At 51.7% G+C, this 26,234-nt stretch overlaps 9 protein-coding genes across 9 annotated transcripts; 4 read left to right on the plus strand and 5 right to left on the minus strand.

Annotated features, from left to right (window-relative positions):
* Position 1: 1 nt before the first annotated feature.
* On the minus strand, positions 2 to 906 carry V8C40DRAFT_236188 (DNL zinc finger-domain-containing protein). Its single transcript, XM_083213998.1, has one exon. The coding sequence runs from the start codon at positions 823 to 825 to the stop codon at positions 277 to 279; it is 549 nt and encodes a 182-aa protein (XP_083077224.1). The 5' UTR covers positions 826 to 906; the 3' UTR covers positions 2 to 276.
* A 312-nt stretch (positions 907 to 1,218) lies between these two features.
* On the plus strand, positions 1,219 to 2,540 carry V8C40DRAFT_236190 (uncharacterized protein). Its single transcript, XM_083213999.1, has 3 exons — positions 1,219 to 1,335; positions 1,407 to 2,080; positions 2,140 to 2,540. Exons 2-3 carry the CDS (start codon positions 1,704 to 1,706, stop codon positions 2,252 to 2,254), a joined length of 492 nt encoding a protein of 163 aa, XP_083077225.1. The 5' UTR covers positions 1,219 to 1,335; positions 1,407 to 1,703; the 3' UTR covers positions 2,255 to 2,540.
* Positions 2,541 to 3,024: 484 nt separating this feature from the next.
* On the plus strand, positions 3,025 to 5,564 carry V8C40DRAFT_284489 (SNF5 domain-containing protein; the record flags this gene model as incomplete). The annotated part of the gene is made up of 2 exons (XM_083222157.1): positions 3,025 to 4,731; positions 4,799 to 5,564. 2 exons carry the CDS (start codon positions 3,025 to 3,027, stop codon positions 4,892 to 4,894), a joined length of 1,803 nt encoding a protein of 600 aa, XP_083077226.1. The 3' UTR covers positions 4,895 to 5,564.
* Positions 5,427 to 8,471, minus strand: V8C40DRAFT_236193 (transcription factor domain-containing protein). The gene is made up of 6 exons (XM_083214000.1): positions 8,237 to 8,471; positions 8,142 to 8,161; positions 7,942 to 8,042; positions 7,669 to 7,893; positions 6,985 to 7,593; positions 5,427 to 6,911 (listed from the first exon to the last, which is right to left on the minus strand). The coding sequence occupies exons 1-6, from the start codon at positions 8,304 to 8,306 to the stop codon at positions 5,936 to 5,938; spliced, it is 2,001 nt and encodes a 666-aa protein (XP_083077227.1). The 5' UTR covers positions 8,307 to 8,471; the 3' UTR covers positions 5,427 to 5,935.
* Positions 8,472 to 11,739: 3,268 nt separating this feature from the next.
* On the plus strand, positions 11,740 to 15,145 carry V8C40DRAFT_147302 (transcription factor domain-containing protein). The gene is made up of 3 exons (XM_083211263.1): positions 11,740 to 12,646; positions 12,709 to 13,450; positions 13,543 to 15,145. Exons 1-3 carry the CDS (start codon positions 11,998 to 12,000, stop codon positions 14,882 to 14,884), a joined length of 2,733 nt encoding a protein of 910 aa, XP_083077228.1. The 5' UTR covers positions 11,740 to 11,997; the 3' UTR covers positions 14,885 to 15,145.
* On the minus strand, positions 15,135 to 18,072 carry V8C40DRAFT_236202 (uncharacterized protein). The gene is made up of 3 exons (XM_083214001.1): positions 17,767 to 18,072; positions 16,423 to 17,707; positions 15,135 to 15,993 (listed from the first exon to the last, which is right to left on the minus strand). Exons 1-3 carry the CDS (start codon positions 17,860 to 17,862, stop codon positions 15,650 to 15,652), a joined length of 1,725 nt encoding a protein of 574 aa, XP_083077229.1. The 5' UTR covers positions 17,863 to 18,072; the 3' UTR covers positions 15,135 to 15,649.
* A 1,865-nt stretch (positions 18,073 to 19,937) lies between these two features.
* V8C40DRAFT_236207 (uncharacterized protein) lies at positions 19,938 to 20,228 on the minus strand (the record flags this gene model as incomplete). Its single annotated transcript, XM_083214002.1, has 1 exon — positions 19,938 to 20,228. A coding segment is annotated over one exon (227 nt), but the record flags the coding sequence as incomplete, so codon positions are not given.
* Positions 20,229 to 21,089: 861 nt separating this feature from the next.
* Positions 21,090 to 24,180, plus strand: V8C40DRAFT_147337 (Kelch repeat-containing protein). Its single transcript, XM_083211264.1, has 5 exons — positions 21,090 to 21,555; positions 21,615 to 21,710; positions 21,760 to 22,424; positions 22,485 to 23,487; positions 23,557 to 24,180. Exons 1-5 carry the CDS (start codon positions 21,429 to 21,431, stop codon positions 24,036 to 24,038), a joined length of 2,373 nt encoding a protein of 790 aa, XP_083077231.1. The 5' UTR covers positions 21,090 to 21,428; the 3' UTR covers positions 24,039 to 24,180.
* Positions 24,085 to 25,745, minus strand: V8C40DRAFT_236210 (protein HGH1). The gene is made up of 4 exons (XM_083214003.1): positions 25,614 to 25,745; positions 25,399 to 25,548; positions 25,190 to 25,303; positions 24,085 to 25,123 (listed from the first exon to the last, which is right to left on the minus strand). The coding sequence occupies exons 1-4, from the start codon at positions 25,632 to 25,634 to the stop codon at positions 24,323 to 24,325; spliced, it is 1,086 nt and encodes a 361-aa protein (XP_083077232.1). The 5' UTR covers positions 25,635 to 25,745; the 3' UTR covers positions 24,085 to 24,322.
* Positions 25,746 to 26,234: the final 489 nt, after the last annotated feature.

Here is a 26,234-nt window from a genome sequence, read left to right on the forward strand (position 1 = left end):
GTGGTTCTTAATCAATATATAGATACATAGGTATATATGCTGCTAGAAATAAATGTAGGGATCAAAAATAGATTCCTTTGGACTACCCCTTTAATTCTGTCGCTTCTTTTTGAAAAATATAGGAGATTTCCTCCCAATGACCTCTTAACGCCGTGTATATGACTTTTACATACTCATACAATCTCCTGCCTCATAGATGGTTTAAAGATCCGATCAAGATCACTTCACCCTGACACCATCCATGGTTGATATATGCGCTCAATATTCCAACCTCTTTTATGCCGATCCTTTTGTGTTTTTGCTCGCATCCTCTGCCAAGTCCTCCGGCACGACTTCCTCAGGCCAAAACTCAACGTCTCCGTCCTCGCCCAAAGACCCCCTCTTAACCAGCTGGCCCTTTTCCCTCATCAAGTCCTCCACAGTGATTTTTCGATCGCCAAAAATGTTCAAGTGGTCGCTTATAACATGTCTATTGCGACAGCTCGGGCATGTAATCAACGTAGAGCCATGATGGTAGCCCTGCTTAGAGACGTTGTGGTGCGAGCGATGCCCGCAAGGCACGCAAGTGAAGGAGAGCTGATAGAATGCCGGGCCCTTGAGCTCTGGTCGATCGCTTTCGCTTGCGGGAGAATCTGTGGTGGCGGGTTCTTTTTGCGGGAGCTTGCGAGGAGGACGAGGGATGGCGTGGGCGAAACGAAGCTGGATAGGCGAGAATGATGATGAGGCGGGATGCGAGCTACGGAGAGAGAACGAGCGGGGAATGTTTCGTGGGGCGAAAGCTCGGCGCAGGAGAGGCGCTATTAGAGGTGCTGATTTTGAAGCCATGGCTGAGAGTGCGGTGTGTCTGTTTGAGTGGTGGTGAAGGGGAATAAGAGAGAGATAATTGGTGATGGTGTTGATGGAACTTTGCGATGGAAAAGTTGGTGGAATGCGCTAGACGTCATTGTAGTGCAGGTACGTACCGCGGTGCCTTGAGGGTGGTCAGTGCGCGCATGGGGACAAGGGAGAGATGCGATTTCCTAATAGAGTAATATCGAAGTTTGGTTGTTGAAAGATGTGATTGATGGCTGTCATTTTTCCCTTCAAGCCTATTCAAATATTGGAGAGATGCAATTTATCACATCTAAGTCTTTAGCCATATATTCTTGAGAAATTCAAAAAGTGAAGTCTGATCAATGTACTACCAATGGTGCTAGGCAGACAGACGTAGAGACGCTTGTGCCGTTGTGCAGTAGAGACCACGAGCGAGTGCTCCTCAATCCGAATAAGGGGAGGAAATAGCCTGCAAAGACACAGAATTATCTGTGACTTCCATAGGTATATTGGGCCTGTGATCTATATCTCAAGCAAGTCAACTCGTTATGTTCTGTAGCATCGCCTTCCCAATGTCAAAGGATTGTGCTTACCGCAAACTTCCTCATCAGCTAGCTGTAGCTGCTTGTACTTTCCTGCTTTATATATGCTGAAATGTAGGCTGACTATTTATCTTTTGCATCTCACGATCTTCCACCCCCTTCACTTCTTCTCTACTTTTTTTTTGCTCCTCGGTTCCCTTTGCTCTGCCACACACAGCTCCCTAGACTGCCAACTCCCCCAGCAAACTCTCCGTTCCGTTTCTTCCTACCTCATCATAATTGGGAATCTACAGCCATTCTCAATCCTACTCATCCCCAACCCCCTGTGAGACATCACTGCCAGAGACAATGCATCTCTTTCTCATCATCCAATGGCTTATTCCCTTCATCGGTCTCTGCCTCGCCCAGGCTGATGATCGAGCCCTTGCTCTCTCTTTGATCAACCAAGCTCGTCAGGCTCAAGGAATTCAGCCTCTCGTCTGGAATGCAAACTTGGCCTCTTACGCTCAATACTGGGCAAACATAATGGCCTCTGGCCAGCAGCCCTTTTCGCACGCCCAGGGTACTTACCGGCCCCAACAAGGAGAGACGCTATTCGAATACCAGTCTACTCAATGCGATGCCGCCTACGACACCCCCCTGCAGACAGCCGCGCATACTTGGCTTGCACAGGCCTCGCTATACAACGGAATGCCCATCACAGACGGGCATGAGCCCTGGCTGCACTGGTGTATGTATCAATGATGCTTTCTAAGGTTCAAGAGTTGATATTGACATGACTTACAGCACAGTGTATGTGGTCGACCACGACACAAATAGGCTGTGCTCGAGCCTACAGCATCTCAGAGCCGTATAAGACCTACGACGTGTGCCGTTTCTTTCCGGAAGGAAACATGTGAGTAACTAGGCATTGGTCTTTATTTGGGATTGATTGCTGATTTGTGCCGCTTCAGAGTTGGACAGCGACCTTTCTAGATGGCAACTATCAAGGATACGTGCGGGTGGATGGACTGTCATTGGGACGAATGATGAAAGGGGGTCTCATATTCCTAACTTGAGACGACTGTGTTACACCCTTCGATAGGGTTGGTAGTTGGCAATAGAATGATTAGGCAAGTTCGGTACCTTAGTAATTGAAACCCTTTTCTTTGCTTTGAGTGAAAGAATACCTGTAACATTGGTGTGAAGTGCAAGGTTGTAAGTTCCATCTCAAAATTACAGGGTAGCACAGCACCTGCTGGTTTGTTCTGATACGCACCTACCCAGTGCATGCAAGGGCCCCACGCGCCTTATGTAATCAGAGTTCCTCGATCTCTGCAAGGCCAGCCAAAATTTGGGGCAAGACAAACGACGCGATTGAGAAAACCAATCAACCACGAGTCGCGACAATCACCAGCACTGCGACCGCCAAGCCCTGCATTGCCTCACTGCTGATAACTTGATTCTCTTCTGATCTCGTCCGAGTCATCAAATCTGCTCCATCTCTGTCTCTCTTTCCCATTGCCTGAGAGACCCGCCTCTTCGTGTGGTTGCCGCACTGGCTGCAAAGAAGCTCGCAAGCTCTGTCAGCTGCGACTTTTGCATCAAGCGCGGGGACTCCCCAGCTTGCGCTCGCGTTTTCTTTCTTGCGTCATGAAATAACCAGAAAAATACCCTCAGAAACGTCACAATGGAACGATCAAAACCCCAGGCTTTCTTGTCGTCGTATGCGCCGCGACTGCGCACCTACAACAACTCTCTCTTGACTCCCGTCCTACCGAGTGCACCAACGGGGCCTGTTTCGCGAACAACAAAGCGAGGAACTACCATTATCAACTATGCAGAGGACGGCTATGATGACTTGGATGATGATAGCGACGATCCCAGACGTCGGCCCACGGGCTTGCGAAGCTTGCGCAAGGAAGATTCGGCCACCAGAATGGACATGGCTGATAAGGTGGGAAAAGAAATCAAGGAGCCTGTTGACGTCCAGGGCATATGGCGGGATTGGATGGGGAAGAGCCGGTCTGTCAGGAGCGACCAGCAGAATGCCGCCCAAGCACACCTTCCATTGACCCTGATACCCATACGAATCGACTTGGACATCCCGTCCTTCATTCCGCCTGCGCCGTTCCCGGCTCCGAATCCCAACTCGGTCGACATCTCCCTCCCCCAATACCGACCACAGGAGATGACTGTTCCTTACAAGTTGCGCGACATCTTTTGCTGGAACCTACACGAGACGCTCATCACAACGGATCAGTTTGCGCAGAATTTGGCGCAGGATCTTGATCTGCCCAACAGGCCTGCTGTTATTGCAGAGATAAGCAAGCAGATTCGGACGCAATTGGAAGAATATGCTGGTGTTGCTCTTCACCCTCTCTTCCACTCTGAGCCGTCTGCTGCAGCACCACCGCCGCCCATCCAAGGAGGGGCGCCAACCGTTGCTGGGGGAAGTGTCACAGCAGCCGGAACCCCGAGACCCAGCATATTCAAATCTCGAGACGACTCTCCAGCTTCGTTTGCGAGAGGTGTGTCCCGACCCGAAACTCCTGTGCAGACGGGAGGCCTGGCAACACCAACGCCGCAGCCACCGGCATCGCAAGCACCCGAGGCCCCCGAGGTTACTGCGGAAGCAACTCCCATCCTACCTGATTCTGACGAATATAACCCTGACGATACCTATCGATGTATTATCAACCTGAGTCTAAACCTTTCATCCATGCTATACACAGACAAGTTTGAGTGGTCACTCCTCCACCCTCCGGGCACAGCCGAAGCTTTCGCAAAGGCGACATGTGCCGATTTAGGATTGGCAGGTGAATGGGTTCCGGCTATGACACATGCCATCTATGAGGCAGTCCTTCGTCTAAAGAAGGAAGCTTGTGAGGCTGGCGGCCTTGTTGGAGGTTGGGGCGGAGCTCAGCAGGAGCTGCCAAACGATGCCGCACATGGCCAGGAAGCTGGTTGGAGATATGACCCTGACCACTTGGCTGATGACTGGGAGCCCAAGGTCGAGTTTCTCAGCAAAGAAGAGATGGAGAAGCGAGAAGGCGATCGTGAGCGACAGATCCGTCGGCTGCGGCGTGAAACAGCGCGATTCAGCTCGACGACTGGTATGCTGGGCGGCACTCCGTTCGGCCTGGGCGTGGCTGTCGATGCTGAGGAAGAGAGGATGGGCAGGGGTGAACGCTCAAAGAAGAAGCGGCGTTTCCGAAGTCTGAGTCCTCTCGCCCGCGGCGGAACTCCCCTGGGGCGACTCACGCCAGATGTCGGCGGTTATGGTGGAGGAGTAGGAGCCTTGACGGACATGGAGCGAATGACATGGCGCTGCTCACACTGCCGTACGTGGGGTACGAGCGTCTGGGCGGTTCGAGATGGTCCTGCTGGGCCCAAGGTAAGTCGTGTTCTATATATCAGTTGTTAGGTGTTTTTATAGGATGGCTAACATGGTCTCGTACCAGTCCCTATGCGCCAATTGCGGCTACTTTTACGAACGAGATCGCAGGCTACCTCGCCAGACCAAAAATCTGCACCTGCAAGACATTCGAGCGGTCTAGGAACCCACTGATGAGCCCCGTCACGATAAAGAAGACGAACAAGGCAAAGGAAAAGGACAAAGGAAAGACAAACGCCCAGTGGTGTCTCAGCATCAATCCCCGCAGGAGAAAGAAGAACTTGTCGTCTCCGACCCTCACGCTACTACCATTACTACTACCCCTCGACATACTCGCCGACAACGCTGGCGGCAGCAGCCCTTGGTAGGCCAGCCTGCGTTGCCCGTGTGCCCGCAACTTGCGCCGTCTTTGGCTTCCAAGCCTTGGTTTGATCAGGGTAATGAAAGGAGGATGAAGATGCATGCAAGGAATGCCTGGGGGATGAACTTGCGAGGACAGGCTGCATAGGGTTTGGGGGTCTATATGGCTCAGAGCATAAAACGAACTTCAAAAAAAAAAAAAAGGACGACTAATAGTCGAATTCTTTTTGTTCCTTTTCTTTCCACCTCCTCCTTCTTGAGTTTCATTTTTTCCTTAAAAATCTTTACACTATCTTAATTTCAAGACTCTTTGGGCGTCACGGACACATTGTGGGGATGGAAAAGGAGGGGGTTTTTTCCCATGGGTTTTGTTATTACCTTTTTTTCTTGTCTGGAGGAGGCGACATGTTCGGCTAAGACTAGGAATCGACTTAATGCCTCTTTCTGAAATGTAAACTATTGATAATCCTTTATTTCATGATGAATGCTGAGAGACATGAATAAGAAGACGTATAGTAGATTGTGGAAGCCCCTATATTGTTGAAAAAGATTGATTTACGAGCATGACCTGCATCGTAGGTGAAACCCAAGATATCCATTGCCGCCGTACGAAACCCCGTCTATCCATCTCACTAAGCCATTGATTGATGCCCAAGCAAACCCTCATCATTGGTGTCCAAATAGAATCTTGCCTTTGGGCGGGTATAATGATACAGAGATATGTTCATTGCCCTGTTCACGTCCGTCATTCCATAGTAATGCTCGTACATTAACCATCATTTGCTTTCCAAATAAGCGCCATCAGCGCATGAATCGCACGTTCCCGCGGTTCCTCGTTGGCTTCCTATTGCGGATGGCCGCGGCCGCCGTGCATCATCTGAGAAACGTCGACCCCGACCCAGCGAATCTCTCGTGGCTGCTGTGGGCTACGCGTGATGGCCGGAACCCGAGGCGAAGGAGCCGATGGAGAGCTGCCGGGATAGGCCGACTGCTGCTCCATTTTCATGTTTTGAATCTTCCTGCGCTCCCTCAGCCGCTCCACGGTGTCCGCTGATAGCTGCTCAAAGCTCTGCTTTAGCATGACTGCGTCTTCCCACCGTCGCCCATACACTTCCAAAGTCTGAGGGACGCTCTCGAGGCAGCGCAGACTCCTGCTGATGTTGTCCTCGCCAGCTCTCCCATTTCGCAATTGGGGTCGCGGAATCGGAGGCGCCGGCGGAGCACCGGGACGAGCTATCGGAATTTGTATGTGTGCGCCAGACAAAAGCATGTCCTCAGAGTCTCTTAGCACAGCGAGAAATTGGTTCGCCATAAAGTACACCTTCAACGCATCGTGGTATGTGTAGAATGCACCGTTGAGGCCTGCATGGGCAATTTCCTGCATGGTTAGGAGATAGACGAGAGAGTACTCGAATATGAGAGTGCGATGGTAATCGTTGATTTCTGGAGCTCTCGCAGAAGGAGCAATACAGTAAACATAGCTATATCTCAACTCCTGCTCGAACATTTGTCGTATTCCAGGGGGAAGAGAGGTTGGTAGCGACTCGCCCCATTCTCGCATATCGAGACACATCTGCCAAACGAACGACGCTGGGTCCTGCAGGGGGGTCGCATAAGACTGGTATAGCTCTTGGTACCAGTATGACTGCGCTCTTCTGAGCTGGAAGAGTAGCAATCCAGGGTCGACGGACTGCGGGCCCGAAATCGGACCAGAATCGCCGTCTTTGCCTTTGCGATCGAGATCGGCTGCATTCGGGAACGCAACGTGGACTGCATCGTCTGTGAATGAGAATGTCCGAGCGTGAACCATACTGATGGATCTAGGGTCAAGAGTTAGAAGAAAAAGCCATCGGCCAAAAAGAAAGGCATAAGGAGGGGATGGGAATAGCCAACCGGTCAAGAGCATATGTGCAATAAAAGATCTTCCGACGCATATCCAAAGCGGCACGATCGACGACTGTAGACATGGGAGGATCTTGGTGGAACCCAAGATCAATAGCAGCACGTGCTGTGAAGCCTATGAGAAGCCAGCTGTCAAAATGGTTTGGATCCAAAATGGCGTACTGGGTAAGGAGGAGGAGCGATTGGATCTGGGTGGCGTATCCAGGGGCCAAGGCGATGTCGGCGTAGTCCAACGCCCGGGAAACAAAGCTGACACCGAGATTGTAGTAGTCGTCGTTGACCTTTTGGCTCTGCATAGTTGATCCAATGGCGAGTATCATGTACAGCAGCCAATGATCGGAGGCGCTGATGACACGCTCACTCTGCTGGTGATAGATGTCATTGAGGATGTTGAGGGCCGCCGTTTCTGAAAAACATGGAAATAGCGGATATATGTTCTTCATAAAGTGATGGAAGATTTCAGTAGCGTATGACTTCTGCGGCAATGGGGTTTCAGGCATGCCTGGGATAGGATCCTTGGTTGCTGCGGCCAGGACTAGTCGCGCAAAGGTCATGTTGATAATGGACGGCTCGAAATCCCGAGTCGTTGCATTGACTGACCTAATAAGCAGAGGTTGTCAGATACAAAGAGTTCTGCTTACGAATGAAGGGAGAGGAAAAGAGGTCTCTTCGTACAAGAAACCGAAATCAGATATCAAGGAGTTGACATCTGAATTCTCACGAGTCCTGGCGGCCTTTCGGTGAATAGCTGCCCGGATTGAGGCAAGAGAGTCTCGCCTGTCAACTTGGGCCGTGGAGAGCGAATCGGAATCATGGAGAGCTACAGAAGCCTTGCGGGACTTTGCGTATGCTATGCGTCTTTCCAGCTTCTCGATGCGAAGCTCCAGAGCAGCGACATAGCTGTGTTACGGTCAGCAACTGGGGCAGGGACGGCTTGTGATGACGCACCTCCGCTCCTTGCCTCGCGCAAACTGGTCGTTTGCCGCCGAACAGGCATTCTCACGACCAGCCTTTTCACAGGCCGTACAAGCGGGCAGCTTGCCATCGCACTAGATTGAGAGATTGAGAAGGTTAGACGTCAAGGACAAGGCACGCTGTGCTGTGCTGTGGTGATGAAGGCGCCACCACGTGGTCATGACCGCACTCACCTTGACTTTGGCAGCTCGACCTGGACAGAAGATGGAATCATAAGCATGAGCTCAACCGGCAACTCCGTCATCCACATCGCGGGACCATCACTCACATCTTGAACAGGCTGAGACCGGCCTCGAGACTCTCAGGAGGGGGGTATGTGAGAAGCTACTGCGGGGCATTGCTAGGGCGGATCTGGCAAGCCGCGAACGTTGAGACTGAGGCTGCGAAACTGGCGAGAAGAGCGGAGGAGATGCGGGATCTTGTGGGATTTGTGAGAGCACAAGCAGCGGGTTGGCGACGGGAAGGCTGACGAGGCCGAAGGGATTCAAGACAAGAGGTGCATGGTGTAGTTGAGTGGGAATCGCGGGAGGCGGGACACGACAGGCCTTGAGGCGGCTTAGCGTCGCTTAGTGGAGGAGCCACTATCGGACTGGCAGTGACAGCGCCTGGACAGCGTTGGAAAGGGCCTGTAACCTGTACGAGTGCCTACATGTACAGTATTAGGCCGTGATCCTTTGGCGAGTCGATGCTACCTCGACTGTCCGGAGAGAGTCAGTGCTTGCATAATGTACCTACTCTGGACATTGATGACGGCGGAGGGTTTTGATTTGATTGCATGGACTACATGTCGGCTGAATCACTAATCCGACGTGTCGCAGTGTATTGGTCAAAAGTCAAACATCCATCCATTGAATTGACCCGGATAGCTATGTAGCCGCTGACATACGGCAGGATACACAGCCTTGCGAGGCCTATTGTTGGCTCCAGTACTCCGTACATGGAGCGCAATTAAGGAACCCGAGCAAGTGATGATTGATGCTGATAAATCCTTGCTGCGGGTCTATCTCTGACCTCAAGGCAATCATCTATGGATCAAAGTGAGAGCTACTGTACGCTTCTGCTGCTGTTTTGGATGCCGCGCTAGGACCCGCGAGAAATGAAGACGGACATCGGACGAGACCCCTACTCGTAAATCGATCAGTGCCGTTGCACGATCGGTATTAGGCTTTAGGCTTATCGACACCATCTACATACAAATCAATCTGATACCGGCACAGCTGAAACGAAGAACCATCGCTACACTGTATTTCTGCATACACTATGGGTCATTGATTATATTGCCCTATCTGATCAATGTGTTAGTAATAGACTTTGGCCCAGTTCTTTTTTTCGTCAGTCACATCTTGTCAAGCCACCTAATGCCCAGGTACCTTCGTATCTAATGATGTTGACGGTGCTCTGTGCCTTCGGTATACAGCGATTACTACTTGGGGGGATTTCTAAATCGAGCTCTATTTCGCGTTCCTCGCTCTTGTCACAACAACCTCGTCAGAAACTGTTGCATGACTGCATACCGACAACTGCATGTAATTAAATTAATTTATCCAGCTGACATGGCCACATAACTGCGCTCCATAGAAATGCCTCCTGATGCTCGCAAAATCTCAAGTTGTTGAGCGATGATTGGCTGCCTTGTGCTTATTCTGGCGTTCAACGTTTAAAGGTAAGAGACTCGAGCAGACAGCTCACATGCAGAGGCCTGGTAGCGTACATTGAGCGCTCCAATCTTGGCAATTGGCTGAACCATGCATCTACGAAACGGGTTGGATGATGGAGCATCATTGCTTCATTGGGCCGCCGGTTCCAATGCCTGGCTTTGCCTCATGCCGTTACCCGACTCGGACGAAGACAAATTAGCCGTCGCACCTTGATGTGCCAACCGCATACGAGTACATATTGAAGGGATAGCATACCCCAATAATAGATACATGTCTGTAGGCAAGTTATCAATGGCTTATCTGTTCCCTTCATATTTTCATTCAGTGATCAATGCCACCCGAGACGAGACCGAGGGAATCTAATTACTGCATTCAGCTCCATCCAAGCCACCAACTACCCAGCTGCCGTGATATACTACATACAGTACAAATTGCTGATATCAAACTCCATACCTCTGAAGGAGTCAAGTACAGTATTATTCTATCATTCTTAGCCTAGAGTTCCGGCAAGCTCCAAAAAAGCTAGTCCAAACGTCATCCGCGAACCGGCTGCCCCGTGGCCCCCAACTTTTTCGTGTGATTGTCGAGCCATCAGATTTCCCGTGCCGGTGCCTGCATCATATCACACCGCAAGAGCAGAGCTCGTACTTGGATACCTATCCGTGACACCTGAAACATCCTAACAATACGGAGCAGGCACATACATACAAACTCGTACATACGGAGTACATGATCCATATATGCACATTGGCATGCAGAGGAAGGTCGTAGTGACGGATTGCTGAGTCTTCTGTTCCGCGGCTGGGCAGCTGGGCGGCAAGTCATTCGCTATCTGGAGATATACGGCGCAACCTCACAGTGCCCGCATTTGCGGCATCTAGGCAGTTAGAGCTCTACGCAGACCGACTCCAGAGGCTATACCAATCGAGACCCTTGCTCCGTCAGCCCCCCACTTTGTCGCTACAGCCTCCATCCGTCGGGGTCCGGCTTTAGCTGTGGCTGCCACGAAGCGCTACAGTATTGACATGTAACTCTGGGCCACTCAACTACCACCAAGTACCTGCAGTACTGTCCGGTAGCTACACCTAGGTTCCCTCTAACATGATTCATTCAGCAACCAATTCAGACGGTAGAACGGCTCAACTCTATACTCATTAGCACAACCGCCAAGGCACTTGCTAATAAGCCACTATAGGTACTCCGAACTAATCGCTGGGTGCCAAGGTACATGTGTCCAATTCCCTCCGGCTGCTTTGAAAAGCTGAGCTCGGAATTAGTCACAGCCCAGGCCAGGTCAGAAATCCCCCACTTTCCTGATTCCCTCAGCGTTATCCGCTCCAGGCAAGGGAACATGGAAGCAGCTCCGCCGGCCCGGCAGGGACTTCGCGGGGCTCACGTGCATACGATGCAGTGCTCTGTAGCAGTACCTGTAGAGTACAGAGTTCAGTAGCTGCTTGGTCAGTCAGTCCGGCGGGAAGTGATCAAATCCCAATCCCAATCCAATCCAATCCCTTTTCTCGCATTCTCATTCTCATTCTCACTCTCACATGCTTAGTCACCCCGTCATCTCACCAACCACCACCCGCCAAAGCTTAACCGTGACGGGAGTTGATGATACTTGCCCGAGTCGAGTCGCTGCAACGGTACTAGCGCTCCGCCAACTCGCTTCCTTTCCTGTCGCAAGCTGCCCTTCGTCTCGTAACAAGTTCCCGGCCCTTTGACCGTGTTTCAGATCTCGCATCTGCATCTGTCTTGCGCCAGCCTCAACCTCAAACCGCTGAGACAAGCCGTTGAATCTCGGACGTCCTGCGTGCTGTATGTAAGTCTATAACCCCGGCATTTGCTCTTCCTTTGCCCCGCGATCAAGGCCAAGGTCCGAACATAGTGGCGGACAGGGTGCTCATTGTGCGTCTTCGTCTTAGTCTCAGCACCTCGACCGGCGCTTTTCTGTTTCGCTTTTCACCGTCATGAAGTCTGCGCCGCTGCCAATTGGTTAGCATCGTGTCCTTGTCCTCGTCTCCAGCGGTCTGTGCCGACAGAGTCCCGGCCTGACTCCGTTCCGGGGTCGTAGAGAGCGAATCCAACGTCGCAACGACCAAAACATACAGAGTGCAGAGCTGTAGGGGTACCGCCGGTTCTCGCAGAGCGCACAAGTCTTTCAACTTCGTTATCGAAACTGTGTCGGAGCTGGCTGCGCAGTGCCGGGGATTGTAGATCCCATGGATGCCGCGCACATTTTCCGGCAAGGTCTGGGCACCGTTGCTCCCCGTCCGAACCACGGCTATGCTCAGCCTCGGAGCTTAGTCCAAAGTCCCGATGACTTCTTTGACGGCGATACCTCGAGCCATCGCGTTGCTCACACACTGACTGCATGCTGTCGTTGTCGCCAGGTACGATACAACAACTACCCCGCCCCCTGGGAGCTTTGCTTGCTCCATCCGTTCTGCGTGGGCTGTCTATACATCTCAACGAAAGTAACGGCGTGAATACTAACATCACATGGCAGCGGAAAACAAGATGCGACCCTACGCTACCTCGCTGCCTGCCCTGCGAGAGGTCAGGATCTGTATGTGAATATCTCGACACCGCAAAGGGCCGCAAGATCAATCGCCGCTATGTGATTACACTTCAGGATAAGGTCAGAGCCCTTGAGGCGGAACTGGGCCAGTACACCGATGAAGACGGCGACCATCCTCCAACAAGTGAAGAACTAGTCCGTCCAGGCGGGATGATTCGTCTAGGCGGCAATGACGAGACACCCCGTTATCTGGGGCCAACCAGCGGTATCGCCATGACACGACTGCTCATGGCTGAGGCCAAGCGGTTCACCGATTCTAACAAGATTTCAGACCTCATCCCTGAGGTTCGGGCCAGGAGCCAGGCTCGCATGCAATCCATCCAAATGACAGGATCGGGAAGTAGTAGGAAGAAAAGCTACCCCATGGTCAGTGAATGCCCGGCCGAGGGTCTTCCTACGCGGGCGGTGGCCGACAAGCTGGTAGAAATTTACTTCAAAAAGGGTATGCAAGTAGCATTTACCCCTTTCCAACGCGTTGTCTATGCCCAATACTGATATTCCTAGCTCAAATCCACTGGCCTGTGCTTCACGAGAAGGTATTCCAAGCAGACTTTGATGCTGTCTATAATGGCGATACAGATGTGTACAAAAACTTTACTGTTCGCATGGTCATCGCCGTCAGCTTGCAGAAATTGGACACGCAATACGCTGGGTTGGCCGACGGATACTACATGGCGGCAATGAAATATGTTGAGGACATTATTCGCCCTAAAGACCTCAAAACGCTGCAGTGTCTCATTCTCATCGGGCAATACTCGCTTCTCACACCTACACGAACGCCTGTCTATTATGTTATTGGACTGGCCACCAGAATTTGCCAGCAAGAGGGACTGATGGATGAAAAGACCATCACTTCGGGTTACAACTTGGACCCCCAGATCATCGATATGCGCCGGAGACTTGCATGGATAATCACCACCATGGAGTTTGGCCTTTCCTATTACATGGGCCGTCCCAGTGCATTTGCCCTCAACAGCGACCGCTTAGATGTCGAGTTCTTTTCCGTCGTCGACGATGCAAACATCACGCCTCAAGGAATTGTGCCTGGCCCACCTAACGCACGGAAGGTTGCAACCATACATTTTTACAAAATGACGAATCCGCAGTCTGAAATCAAGAGAACTCTCTATGAAAGAAAGAGGCCGGAGCCCAAAAACGATGATCACCCGTGGTTCCATAATATGGAAAGTACGCTGAAGGATTGGTTGGATGCTGCACCTCAAGAACCTCCATGGGCCAAGTCTTGGTAAGTCGACTTTTGTTTAGAGCCCCCATTTCATACTCGCCTTTTGGTGTGATTTGCAAATTCCAAGCTCGGTCTTCTAACTCGAATAACAGGATTTCTGGATTTTATCACCAGATGAGGGCTATGTTATATAGACCATCTCCTCAAATCCCGCAGCCATCGCCTCGTGCAGCGCAAATCTGCTATGAATCTTCTGCCGCCACAATTGATCTTGCCCAGAAGCAACTGGCCGGCGATATGGTGGATATCACTTGGGTGTTCCTTCTGACCATAAACCTGGCTCTTAGCACACTCCTATGGACGATATCCTATCCCGAAGTTCGACGTAATCACCCTCGGGAGGAGGTTGAGGAGCTGGTCAACTCAGCATTGGAATCTCTGGATCGATGTGCAGAGCGTTGGCCCGGGACCACAGCCACTTCACAACTCTACACTATATTTTCCAAAGCATGCCTGCAAAGCTACGACGCACAGGTGAAACTTGAAAGGGAGCCATTCTCCTTTAGCAGCCCCCCAGCATCAAGCGAGTCTCAGTCCTCTCCCGAAGGATACGCCCAGTCAAACGCCACTACTCCCCGGCCTCTCCCCTACCTCAACCCTCCGACATTTGGGTACGTTTTTGACTCATCTCCGGAGTCAATGAACAATTACGTTTTCGATCCCAACTATCCTCCTCCGCAACCCACCTTCCGCTCAAACTCAATCTTCTGCAACCCGGCTACAGACAACGGCAACCGAAGATTCTCCTACTTCCCCCCTGATGTCACTCACATGGGAGAGTCTGGAGGCCTGGAAGATCCTTCTCACGGGATCCCTATACCAGACCACATAGCCCAGCAACTGCAATCACCGCCGGATTCATTCATTCAAGCCAACATACCGACCTCCAGACCAGGGCTTTCACCGTCGGCAATGGCGATCAAGCAGGCATCAAGCGCCACGCCAATTAACCCATCGCCTCTTTCAGCGCAGAGCAACATGTCACCTCCTCAAAAACCCATCATGGCACAACAGGTCACGCAGTCCCAGCCCCAGCCAACCTACGCCGCCGCACGCATGGGCATGGGACAACAACCAGTTCATCACCAGCGACCGCTACCACCCGCACCGACATCCGCATCGGATTGGTTCGCCCCTCAGTCGCAGTTCATGTCGCCGTACAACTTTGTCACCTCAGGCGGTGGCTATTTCAACGAGGCCATGGCGGGCATGAGCGGATTCGGAGGATCACCGGGACCAGGTGGGTTGGGACTTCACAACATCACTGCGCAGCTCGAAGCGGGTGGCATGCAGTTTGGCTATTCGCCCGGCAGGCAGGGCAGCCTGTCCCAGTCGCAGCAGATGGAGCTCATGGAGGACTTGGAGAAGGACGGCGTTAGTGCCATGGATGCGTACCTGCAGGACAACCCGATGAATGGGAGGGGGTGGTACTAAGATGGGGGTTTTCTTGCCTCTTTATTTTCTCTCTCTCACTTGGTCCCTCCCTTTTTGATATTTTTGCTTCACCATCATTACCATTGCTATCATTTATGGGAACCAATTGGATACGAACTACCTAACTTAGACGGATTTCAGGCAATGGAGTACTGCGTTTCATGTTGACCAACCATGTATGCTGAGTAGTAGTGTTGAGATTTCGGATATCCAAGATGGAAATAGGATAGGATAGGATACAAATGCTACTTTTTGTGTGATTTTTTTCCGATGTGCAAAAAATAGGCGTGATTTGATTTCATTCCAATGGGTTCCAATTCTCCTACAAAAAAATAGGCATGCTTCTAAATATCTACTTTTCCAAAAATGTCCAGGAGTCTGAGCAAAACAACTGGTTTAAAAGAGTGACCAGGGTATATTCCATTAATTTCCCCACCATTTCATGACTTTCATATCCAATTCATGCCCATGCGATGCCCTCCGATAAAAAACCTGACCCAACCGTTGATAACGAATGTAATAATTCCAGGGGAAAACTGGCTACATAGAGCGCTTTCCTGGATTATACATTACTAAATAAATTTTCTTTCATTCTCTCGATGCAATCTGATGAAGAGAAGATTGACCCTATAAAACCAGAAAAAAATGGAGGGGTATAAATGTTCGTAAAGGAGAGTTTCATAAAGTAACCAAAAAAAGCACATGCTCTCATATCATTCCAACACACATGCGCGCACACACACGAGAGTGAAAACAGCCTCGCGTTTAAACCACCAACAGGCCCATAAGAGCCGCAATTAGGAGGCCAAAGTTCTCACTTGCTCGCGAGAGGTCGTTCGAGAACGGCAGCCCACTTGTTGGTGAAGTGATAGGGCCTGTTCCTGTGGCTCCGCCAGAACCACCGCCGCTGCCACCGGGGTTGCCACCGGGGTTGCCTCCAGGATTGCCGCCAGGGTTGCCGCCGGGGTTACCACCGGGGTTGCCTCCACCGCCGGGCGATCCAGTTGGTCCAGCACCGCCAGCACCACCGCCGTTGTTTCCAGCAGCGGTTGAGCTTGCCCTTTCCAGTTGCCCAGGAGAAGAGAATCCCGTCGGAGGGGACGTGGAGCCTGTTGAGCCGTTAGTGCCCGTTTCGGTAGCAGATCCTGTCACTGAAGGAGGCTCTGTCCCGGTAGCGCCTCCGGTTGGGGAGCCGGTACCAGTCTCAGCAGTCGAGCCACCAGCACCAGTCCCGACAGTGGTGCCTGTTCCGGCAGCAGTTCCCGATGGGGAGCCGGTGCCGGATGGGGAACCGGTACCAGATGGGGAACCAGTGCCGGATGGGGAACCGGTACCAGTTGGGGAGCCGGCGCCAGTCGAGGAACCGGCGCCGGTTGGGGAATTAGTACCTGTCGAGGAGGATCCGGCTCCAGTCTCCCCCGTGGTGGGTGAGGAGGCTGATGGACCGGTGGCAGAAGCACCATTTGAGGCCGACGCCGATGACGATGCGGACGCCGACGTTGACCCCGTTTCACTGCTAGCACTATTGGATGCCGTACCTGTTTCAGAAGAGGCAGATCCCGATGTGGGTGCGCTTGATGATGCTGAACCAGAGGCGCTGCTGGCAGACGAAGCTGAGCTTGAAGGAGGAGGCGATGATGGAGGCGATGAAGAGGGAGTAGAGGATGCAGGTGGCGGCGTAGAAGATGCAGGAGGTGGCGTAGAGGAACTGGAGGTCGAAGAAGTTGGCGGCGGCGGCGGCGATGAGGACGATGTCGGAGGTGTAGAGCTTGGTGGCTGAGACGAACTGGTTGGAGGAGGGCTACTCGAACTGGTTGGAGGAGGTGGAGGAGGGCTACTCGAGCTGGTTGTGCTAGAGGTTGTAGGAGGAGGAGGAGGTGCGGTAGTGGACTGCTTAGTAGTCGATTGCACGGAGCTCGAAGTTGTTGAGTCAATGAAAGACGTGTCGCTTGCAGAGACCTGTGAAGTGGTTCCCAGCGTAGGCGTCGTCGTCACTTGTGACTCGGGCCCCGATGTTGTCGATTGGGTTGGTGTCGTTCCAAGTCCATCGCAGAAGAAGAGGAAGTCTTGGTACGTTGCGTTCAGGTGTGATTTCACTTGGTCATCTGGGATATTCAGACCGGTGGCAATACATGTAACGCAGTTGGCCAAGGCATTCTCGAAGCCAGATCCGGGTTCGCACAGTGCCGGGATCTTGCCGTCCTCCTGAACGATGTCATATGCGGCCTGGCATTTGACCAAGCATCCTGACGGTAAGGTATCGTCGCGCTTTGAGTGTTCGATTGCCCTCCGGTAATCTTGCGGCTTGGTCGGACTATAACGTTTTCTGTATGAGGGCGGGGGCGTTTGCACTGGTCCGTTTGTCAAGTCGGATTGGGACTCCCAGTTGCCAGTCGTGTAAGTCGATGTGTGCCCACCCGATGCTTTTCGAACAACACTGTACTCGAAGATGTCGTAAGACAGTCCGAAATCCTCCGGGTTCAGGTTGAAATAACCAAATTGGGGCGGAAGGTAACCCGGCTTGCCATTCCACTCCGGGAGGTTGTGAGGAGGAGCCACTATACAAAACTCAGGCGGGCAGTGAAAGCCGGTTGGGGGAGGTCCTGGCCAGAAGTTGCATCCCTCTGGCTTGGGGAGGTTGCAAACATATCCAGGTTGGCACCCATACAAGCTGCCGGCCACTGTCTTAAACCTCGCCGCAGGCAATCCGGTTGGTTGTGGACAGAGAGTGACTTGGAACGTAGGAGGAGAAACGATTGTTGTGACTGCCGCATCCGCATTCCTCAGTTCCAAGGCAGCAGTCGGCGTTGGTTTGTGTTCAGCCTATGCAACTCTAATATCAGCTTGATGTAGATACACCTCACGATGAACTGTATACGAACCGCTTCTTTGGTATATACTGTTTGGAGGCTGGGCTGGGCTGCGGCAGCAACTGCGCCCGCAAAGGCTCCAATCGAAATGGACGTAAGCAAACGCATGTTGGGCTGCCTTATTCCAACACAACAAGAGGAAACGAGTGCGTCCCTTGGTTATGTTAAAACGATGGTAGGTAGCCAGAAGGCTGGAGATGAGCCGAGGCCAGCAAATGGGCCAGGACAGAGGGAGAGCGAGAGAATGGCTGAAAACACACGCAAAGACGGGACAACAGATGTGACAATGAAGAAAGAAGACGAGCTTCGTTCCTGACTGGCGGCTCTTTATGGAGGCACGGAATAGATATGGCGTATACTGCTAGTACAACCCATACCGCACCGTGGTATGCAGCCGAAGCTGGTGCAATCCCCCCTGGTCAACGGGATACTAGTCAAGCTAGGCCATTGCGTGGCGTGCGCGTGTAAGACTCACCTCACTTCACCTAGGATCAAATTTGACCGCTTGTGCTCCGTGGAGAGCAAGGCTGATTTGGCGCCGTGGGGGACTAATCAGGTATGTCGAACCCCTGGGGAGGAAAGGCCAATGGGCATTGTCCACGGAAAAGTCAGCCAATTCCTATATTCTCATCATGGGCCAATTGGCAGGGAAGGCGACAACACATGCAGGCCGAGTTGGACGACCCCCGGCAGACGGATCATGTCTGACCGAGAGAACGGATAAGTGAGGGCGAGGACAACAACAAAGGGATCGTCAACAGCCACAGCATTTCCAGTATCCTCTTCTGTAAGGCAAGCCTCGTAAGGCCAGGAAGCAAAGGCCCAACTGGGCTGATTTGCGTGGCGCAACTCTGGCAGGGATCCGGCCGGTGATAGGCAAGCCGGACGCCAAGTGCCTGAAGGAACCCACGAACCCCTCCCCGAGCTGTCTCCGGCCACCCACAAAGCTGTCATGCTAATGGTTGATTGATAGAAAATTTCCTCCTCAGGTAACCTTGATTGCCACTAACCGTATACGGAGAGCATATGCGAGTGACAGGGATCTCGAGTGCTGGAGTGGCTGGAGCAGATGCAAGGACACACAAAGGCAGTGGCAATGTAGCCCTCCCAGAGCCTCCAAGTCTTAGAGGACGAATGGAGGGGAACCAGATATTTTCTGGATGTCACCACCGGCAGGGATTGCGCATCTAGGTCCTTGTATCCGGGAGAATCAATGGCCGACCTTACGCGGACGAGTGTCCAGACTGAGGGTCGGCATAATACGACATACGAGCACAGTTGGTAGGCGAGCGAGAAAGCGCCAAAAGCTGAAGTTGGACACCATCAAGTCATCGACAAAAGAAGGGTCCAGACTGGTGCAGAAGGAGATGGAGCTGGGTTCTCCGGGCTCTCCACGTTGACGGGGCCTGTGCGAGTATCTGGCGAGTAATCCTTCGATCTCAAGCCCGGCAAACGCAAACGCCCTCGCTCTACGGCAACACGAGGAGAAGCTGCCCGAGTTTGTGCCACCCCGCCGTTGCATTGCATCGAGTTGTACTCGAAACGGGTAGGGCGGCAAGGCCCGAGAGATAGCAACAAGGTCACGGCGAGTGTAACAGTCTGGCAAAGAGCTGCTTCTTCCATGTTGGAACACCGAGTCGAGCACCCAGAAGGCAGATGCGGGGCACGCTAGGGTCCTGTCTTGGGCTATGGGCGAGCTGCGGGCGCTGAAGAGAGAAATTTCTGCTGATGGAGGCTCTGCGGCAGCTGTTGTTATTTTGAGTCGTGGCATGTCAGCAATTGAGAGGTTGGAGGTCTGGCGAGAGCTTTGAACAAGGCTTAGCCCGCTTAGCCGTGGTAAGTACTAAGGGACTAAAAGTCTGGTGCTAACAGAATACGTACCGATTCTTAGTGAGCTGTGCCTGCCCCGAACCGGCAGCTACGTCGGCTGGCTTTTGCGCGCCAAACCCCTCAGCAATCTATTTTGCAGCCCGGCGATTGGCCCAGGGCTCTCAGGTGTTCTCGCCCACTAAGGAAGCGCTAGAGGAGCCCGCTAAGGCTCCGAAGGAATTCAACACCTAGACCCCTGTTCTAGTTCCAGTGGGAGCTTCTTAGCTCTCGAGCTCTGATCCCTACGGGTCGAGTCTGGGTCCAGTCAGTACCTTTTGACAACCTAAGCAACCTAACCCAATCAACAATACCATCAGCATCAGCTGCAAACTTGTGCCTCAATCCCAGTTTGCCACAATGTAATACAATACTCTCTGCTCATTGTTTTGCGAGTTGAGCATCTCTCTTTTGTCTGCCGTCCCATACCTCCGACAAGGCTGCGCGGCGAAACCCTCGATTGGCCGGCACTTGGGCATCACCACATCCCACACACACACACAACACCAAGGGCACTATCATGGAGCGCCAAGCGGGAGTGGTGCTACTATACATAGACGATCCTTCGAAATCCACCGGGGCGGGGCTTGCCTTATGCATGTCCATGTATGCTTTTCGTCCTTCGCCCAAGGCCGCAACCACTCCAAAAAGAGCCATATTCCCGATGAGTTGTCAACAAGCTTACTCGTCTGTTGGGTGAACGAGGCATCCCACCTCATTCCCTCAGGTCCGTCCTGCTGGCAACAAAGGTCCTCGTAAGCAGCTAGATTTTCGGGGACTGCTAGTGCTATGCTCATCTTACCCACACCGTCATTTGTCACCGACGAGACTGACTGACTCTTTCGCCCAGGCCGGTCTGCAGGGCTGGACAATAATAGGCAAATCAGGAAGCATCACGCAACATGATCTTACTGATCCCAGCCTAGGGCCTCTGCGCGACCTTTCACCCGTACGAGTACTGTACAGTATCTGTCACCATGCTGAAGAATACATTGCTTGTGGCGATGCCCGATTACAGATACTCCCGGCCAAGCTTGCCAATGCTACCAGTCGGCGCAATGAGCCTGTCTTTAGCCTGTTGACCCGTCGGGACTGGGCCATGCTGTGGCTCCGTACACGGCACGGCTAGGACGAGCAGAAGCAACTGTTCGCATTGCCACTGGGAATCCCGGAACACTGCTGGCGTTCTCTTCCCGTCATGTGCGACCTCTGTGGCCCACAGGCTGCCTGCCATCCCAACGTGAGATGAGATGCTTCTGTGCCTCAATCCATCTGTAGCCGAGTTCCAGCTAGTGGCCCGCCCTGCGTACCACGTCTCTGGGCCTCTTAACCACGCTTTGGCCGGTCGTTCGCGCTCTAGCTTCCTGAAGCCTGCATTGATGTGCCCCTCGTCCACGATCACCTCGTTAATCGTACGGAATCGGGTAGTCACCGTATCTAAACCAGCCTCAGCTCGTGGGTAGCTGTGCCCTGAATATCGCCCTATACACACGCCCCAGCCGATCCATCTTCCGGCGTTGCCATTGTATTAGCTACCCGCCTCTTCAACCTCCTGCCTTTGGCTGGACAAGGCTGCGGTTCCAGGCAATTCATATTTCTCACCTTGTCACCTTCTCAAATCACCGTCTCAAGATCGCCTCACCGTATTCCTTTCCCCCCTATGGCTTAGTAGAATTCTGATACCTATATTTTCGTCTTGGAGAACATCCGCATTCACTCGTCACTATATCATACTCACTAGTTCAATTCACTACAACTGCTGATTTCGACCTCACTCCTCACCGGCTCCCGCCGCTGGCCAGGAAATCATGGCACCTAACCATACCATGAGAGCCGCTCTCCTGGCGCTTTTACTGAGTCCCACTCAAGCTCAGTTCAGTAATTGGGCTGATAATCAGATTAATACAACAATATGCACCTGGTCAGAGCCGAGAGGTAACATCATCATATCCATTCTACTTGCACCTCAGACGGCAGCTGACAGCAAAATCTAGCGGCTCTTATCCGAAATAAGATCTTCATAGATGGAGGTAATATCTTATGGCTGCCGGGTTTGAAGGATGGATCAACCGGAAGTCCCGTATCTAACGGTGTGTAGAGCTTACAATTTTTGTGAAGCCAGTTACTTATTATTCATAGGAAACATTCCGGGATATATGCTCACGTATAATCTGAGTTATGCATTTACCCCAGACACCAACGTCACAGGTCTTTTGCTGCAGCAAAACATATCAAAGGCATTGGGAGGGCAAGGAGTCAACGGTGACACACCAAACTACGTCGACGGCGCCCTCCTGGCTAATGACGACGAATTCTTCTTCTATGGTGGCTTACCGCTTGAAAATACCATACAATATGCAGATCCAACGGCACATAGCCTCTATGTCTATCAGGCCTACCAGTACGGAGCTAGTAAACCTCTTTTCGAACCAGGACTTCATAGATTGGACAACTTGCCGAACAGTGTGAGCCAGTTTGTCACCTTCGGGGGTGCAGCCAATGCTCCATCCGAGAACCTCGCTTGGTATTTTTCTGGGCAGACCTCCCAGTCTGGCAAGTCAATCTTTCAAAATTATAACGAGACCACGAGACCGTCAAGGATCACCAACTCCCTGATAACGCTTGATATGACCACACAAGGAGACGAGAAATGGAGCAACAAGACTACTACAGCCAAGGGCCGCGCAAACCCTGCGCTGGTTTGGGTTCCTGTTGGCGCAAAAGGCATACTCGTCGCTCTTGGGGGTGTCGTCTTTCCATACTATGACAATGCAAGTGACAGGTCTGAAAATGCCACAGCTAGTGTAAGACGCCTGGTTGGATTTGACCCCCTCTGATACAAGAATCTAATGGTGGATGTATAGGAATCTCAAAGCCCAACATTTATGCGTGTGATTGATGTTTACGACGTCGCCAGTGGTAAGTGGTATACGCAACCAACTGCAGATGGGCCCAGCGCCCGAGCTCTCGGATGCGCTGTCGTGGCCACAGCATCCGACAGCTCCAGCTACAACATCTATTACTATGGTGGAACCGAAGGCATCAACTCCACGAAATCATTTTACGATGACGTCTGGGTTCTCTCTCTCCCATCTTTCACGTGGACTCAGATCAACGATGGCAAGGATTCCCACGCGCGAGCAGGGCATCAGTGCTTCACTCCGTACCCGGATCAAATGATGATAATTGGTGGAGAGACGACCGCCGCAGGCTCATCAATAACATGTTTGGAGGATGGGCCTGTTGTCATGTTCAACTTGACCAGTGGAGAATGGATGGACTCTTACGATCCTACCGTATACGGTGAGTATGGCGTCCCTGACAAAGTTCAAGCTGTGATCGGAGGCAAAGCATCTGGCGGTGCAACTGCTACCCAACCGGCTGTCTCTGGCTGGGCAACTGCGGATCTTGGAAAAGTCTTTGCTACAACCTATGACCAAAAGAAAATTTCAACCTACTGGCCATACCCAGCAGCTCAGACGTCCAACCCTCCAGCGGAATCGCCGCAGCCGCCAACACCACCGCCCAAATCCGGAGGATTGCCATCGTGGGTAGGGCCAGTGCTGGGTGTCATTTTGGGTCTCATTGCCCTCACCTGCATCATTGTCTTGTTTTGTCTCTGGCGGCGACGAAAGAACCTTAAAAACCGCTCAAGCACCAACACCAGTGAGGAAGCCGGTCGGAGGATCCTCTCGTGGATCCGAGGACAACCTCCCAACCACAAGGCCCCGACGGAAACGACTACCGAGGACACACCAGGGAGTCCAGGAATGCAGGAGTATATATATCCCAGTTTTACGCCGTCGAATTCGACATCCGTTCCTCCTCAGGTTCACGAGGTGGCTGATACGCAGTTGGTGGAACTTGGTACGTAACCCTTCTTTTCAACCTGCTCCATGAGGTATACATGAACTAATTAGATGATTTCTGCTACAGATGATACGACCCGAGTTGAACTTCAAGATACAGGGCTATCGCCAATGGACATCCGTGCGCGGTATTCTCACTGGTTCCAAGGCAGGTCCGACGATGGCTTGCCCAGCCCAACGAGAAGCTCTCTCCGGAGCACTTCTCTTCGGAGCAATTCTCAGCGAAATACGATTTCTCCGATAAAGGACAGAAACAGCGTCATATCACAACCTGCTGGGCTAGGCGACTCTCCTTCTCCCCCAGTACCTGAATCCAGTGAGAATGATGAAAAGTCTTTGCTGCCCACCCCCGAACCGGTTGCCACCCCGGCTGCAGAGGACAAACAGCCATCGGATGAGTCGGCCAGAACTTCAGAGGGCCATGAATTTGTGGTTTCTCCTCCGACTGCGGAGGAGAACCCTGGGGACGACTACTTGACGGTGAAGAAGTCATCTTCAAATAGCCCGACTACCCGAAAAAGTGTGTTCCAGGAACACCATGAAGATTAGTATGGTGACAGCTGAGAGGCGGGACGGCCTCAGCATCGGCGTTGGATGGCGGGTGGTCAATTTCTTTCCAATAATTCTTTTGTAATGATGATCATGAATCTCGAGTTCCAACCTTTGTCATATATGACTGTATACCCACCATTTTATCAATATGATATATGCTACAATTTTGCGCAATTCTAAGCCACTGTGTACATTCATCCTAATCTAAAAACGTCCCAGACCCATGACGCACAGAGAGAGAAAAACCAAGAAGAAAGTTGATATAAACCAGCTTTTTTTTTTTAGACTTCGACAAGCTCATCATCTTCGTCTGCTTCAATCTCCTTTACGCGCTCTTCTTCCACACGCTCCTCTCCCTCTGCCGGTGCTTCATCTCTCATGAGAACCTGCACTAGTCTATCACATGCTTCTTGGACGCCCTCATCGTTGACTCTCATGTGTGTCTCCCGAATGATTGGGTATACCTTGACCTTCCTCATCAGCTCACGGCCTTCCAGTGTGCTCGTCAACAATGTCAACGTCTCGACGTGAGTCTGGATATTAGCCGTGTCTGAGTCACGCTTCTTATCAGGCGGGAGCAGCTGCAAGTCAGGCAACATGTCCATCGAGTCATCCACATCGTACTCCTCATTGCCGGTAATAGGCAAAAGGATATAAGGAAGAATGTCAATACCCTCCTCGGACAAGAACGAAGGGTGAGCGGGAATCTCGAACGCAGCGTTCTTGATGGTGTTTGCGACACCCTTCCTGCGAATGTCAGACTTGTGCTCGGTGAAGACCTTGAGCTTGGTCAGGGGGATGACGTTGTCGTAGGTCTGCTCGGCGAGGAAGTACTGTCTGATTTCTGCGTGCTTGGCGAGGTCGGCGAAGACGTAGGCGAGGTAGTCAAAGTCTGCCTTTTTGTTGTACGCGCCGTCTTGGCCCTTGACGAAGAGGTCCATGAGCTGGTTGATGACGCGGTCGTCGGAGCCGAGCTGTGAGGGGGCTTCTTGTTTTCTGTGGAAGAAAGCCTTTGAGCCCTCGAATTTGGAGAGGTTGGCGAGGAGCATGGCTAGGAGGTCTGCGTTTGGCTCCTCTGGGTGCTGTTCGCGGAGATGGTTGTGTTATTTTGGGTGAGATTTGAAGGTATGGGGAGTGGTGAGACTTACGACGATATGTGAGAATACCATTTCCAGGAATTTCTCATCTGTTGCCACAAACTCCAGGATTTCTTGGTCTCCCGTCAAGTTGATCAGAATAGTCAAAGCATGCTCGGCGATTTTCTATACATGAAAAGATCAGCCTTTTTTCCGATACTGACCAGACCTCCCGTTCTGCAGAGAAAGAAGCCGTGAAAGCCACTCCTCGGGACACTTACCGCAATATCTCGAACAAGGAATTTCAGATGCTTCACTGGCTTAAGCTCCTCCGTCTTGAAAATAGACGGTTCAGATTCTGAAAAGGGGACCAGGTTCTCTATTGCGACGGCCCTGATCTGGGGGTTTGGATGAGCGATGAAGCCCACGAGCTATGTATAGATTAGCATCTCTATTTTGTGTGGGTGCATTTTTTATAATTATATATAGGTCATACCTCTTCCAGTTCTGTAGGCATGATGTCTTTTAATCTGTATGAGAATAAATGAGTTGGAAAAAATGTTACTGTCTTATAAATGAAGTCGCAGAATGCTTAGAGAATGTCTTGTCTTATCATATGAAATATTTTGGAGGGGCAGCTTTTTGGATTTTGATAATAGTGGGGTGAAAAAAAAGGCTTGGGGCGTCATAGGCCGGTACTAACCATTTTAGGCAGCATTGCAAAAGAGATGGAAGACTCGAGATTCTGCAAAGTCAAGATGGCACGTGATGATTATATGAATAAAACAAGATGAATTTGGTATAGAGTTGCGTAAATGAAAGGTCGGTTTAAAAGACAGTTTATCATCTTTGGTCTTTTTTCAGAAGAATTGAGAGCCAAGCTCAGTGTCCAGTTGTGGTGTACTGCAACACACAACTGAAGCCGATTAAGCCGCATAAGAATTTGAAGAAATACAATCCATATCAGGTTATCATACACTCTTTGTATCATCAATAGCTTCTATCTCAAGCATCAAGATCAGGCGCTTCATCAAGTTCCCCATTCAAGTCATAGAGAGAGACAGAAGTATACTTGACAATGCAAAGGCGGTGAGCAGCAGAATGGGTTTTTGGTGCG

Source organism: Trichoderma camerunense, assembly GCF_050948025.1.
Source record: "Trichoderma camerunense strain CBS 138272 chromosome Unknown V8C40scaffold_3, whole genome shotgun sequence".
In the NCBI taxonomy this organism is placed as follows: Eukaryota; Fungi; Ascomycota; class Sordariomycetes; order Hypocreales; family Hypocreaceae; genus Trichoderma; species Trichoderma camerunense.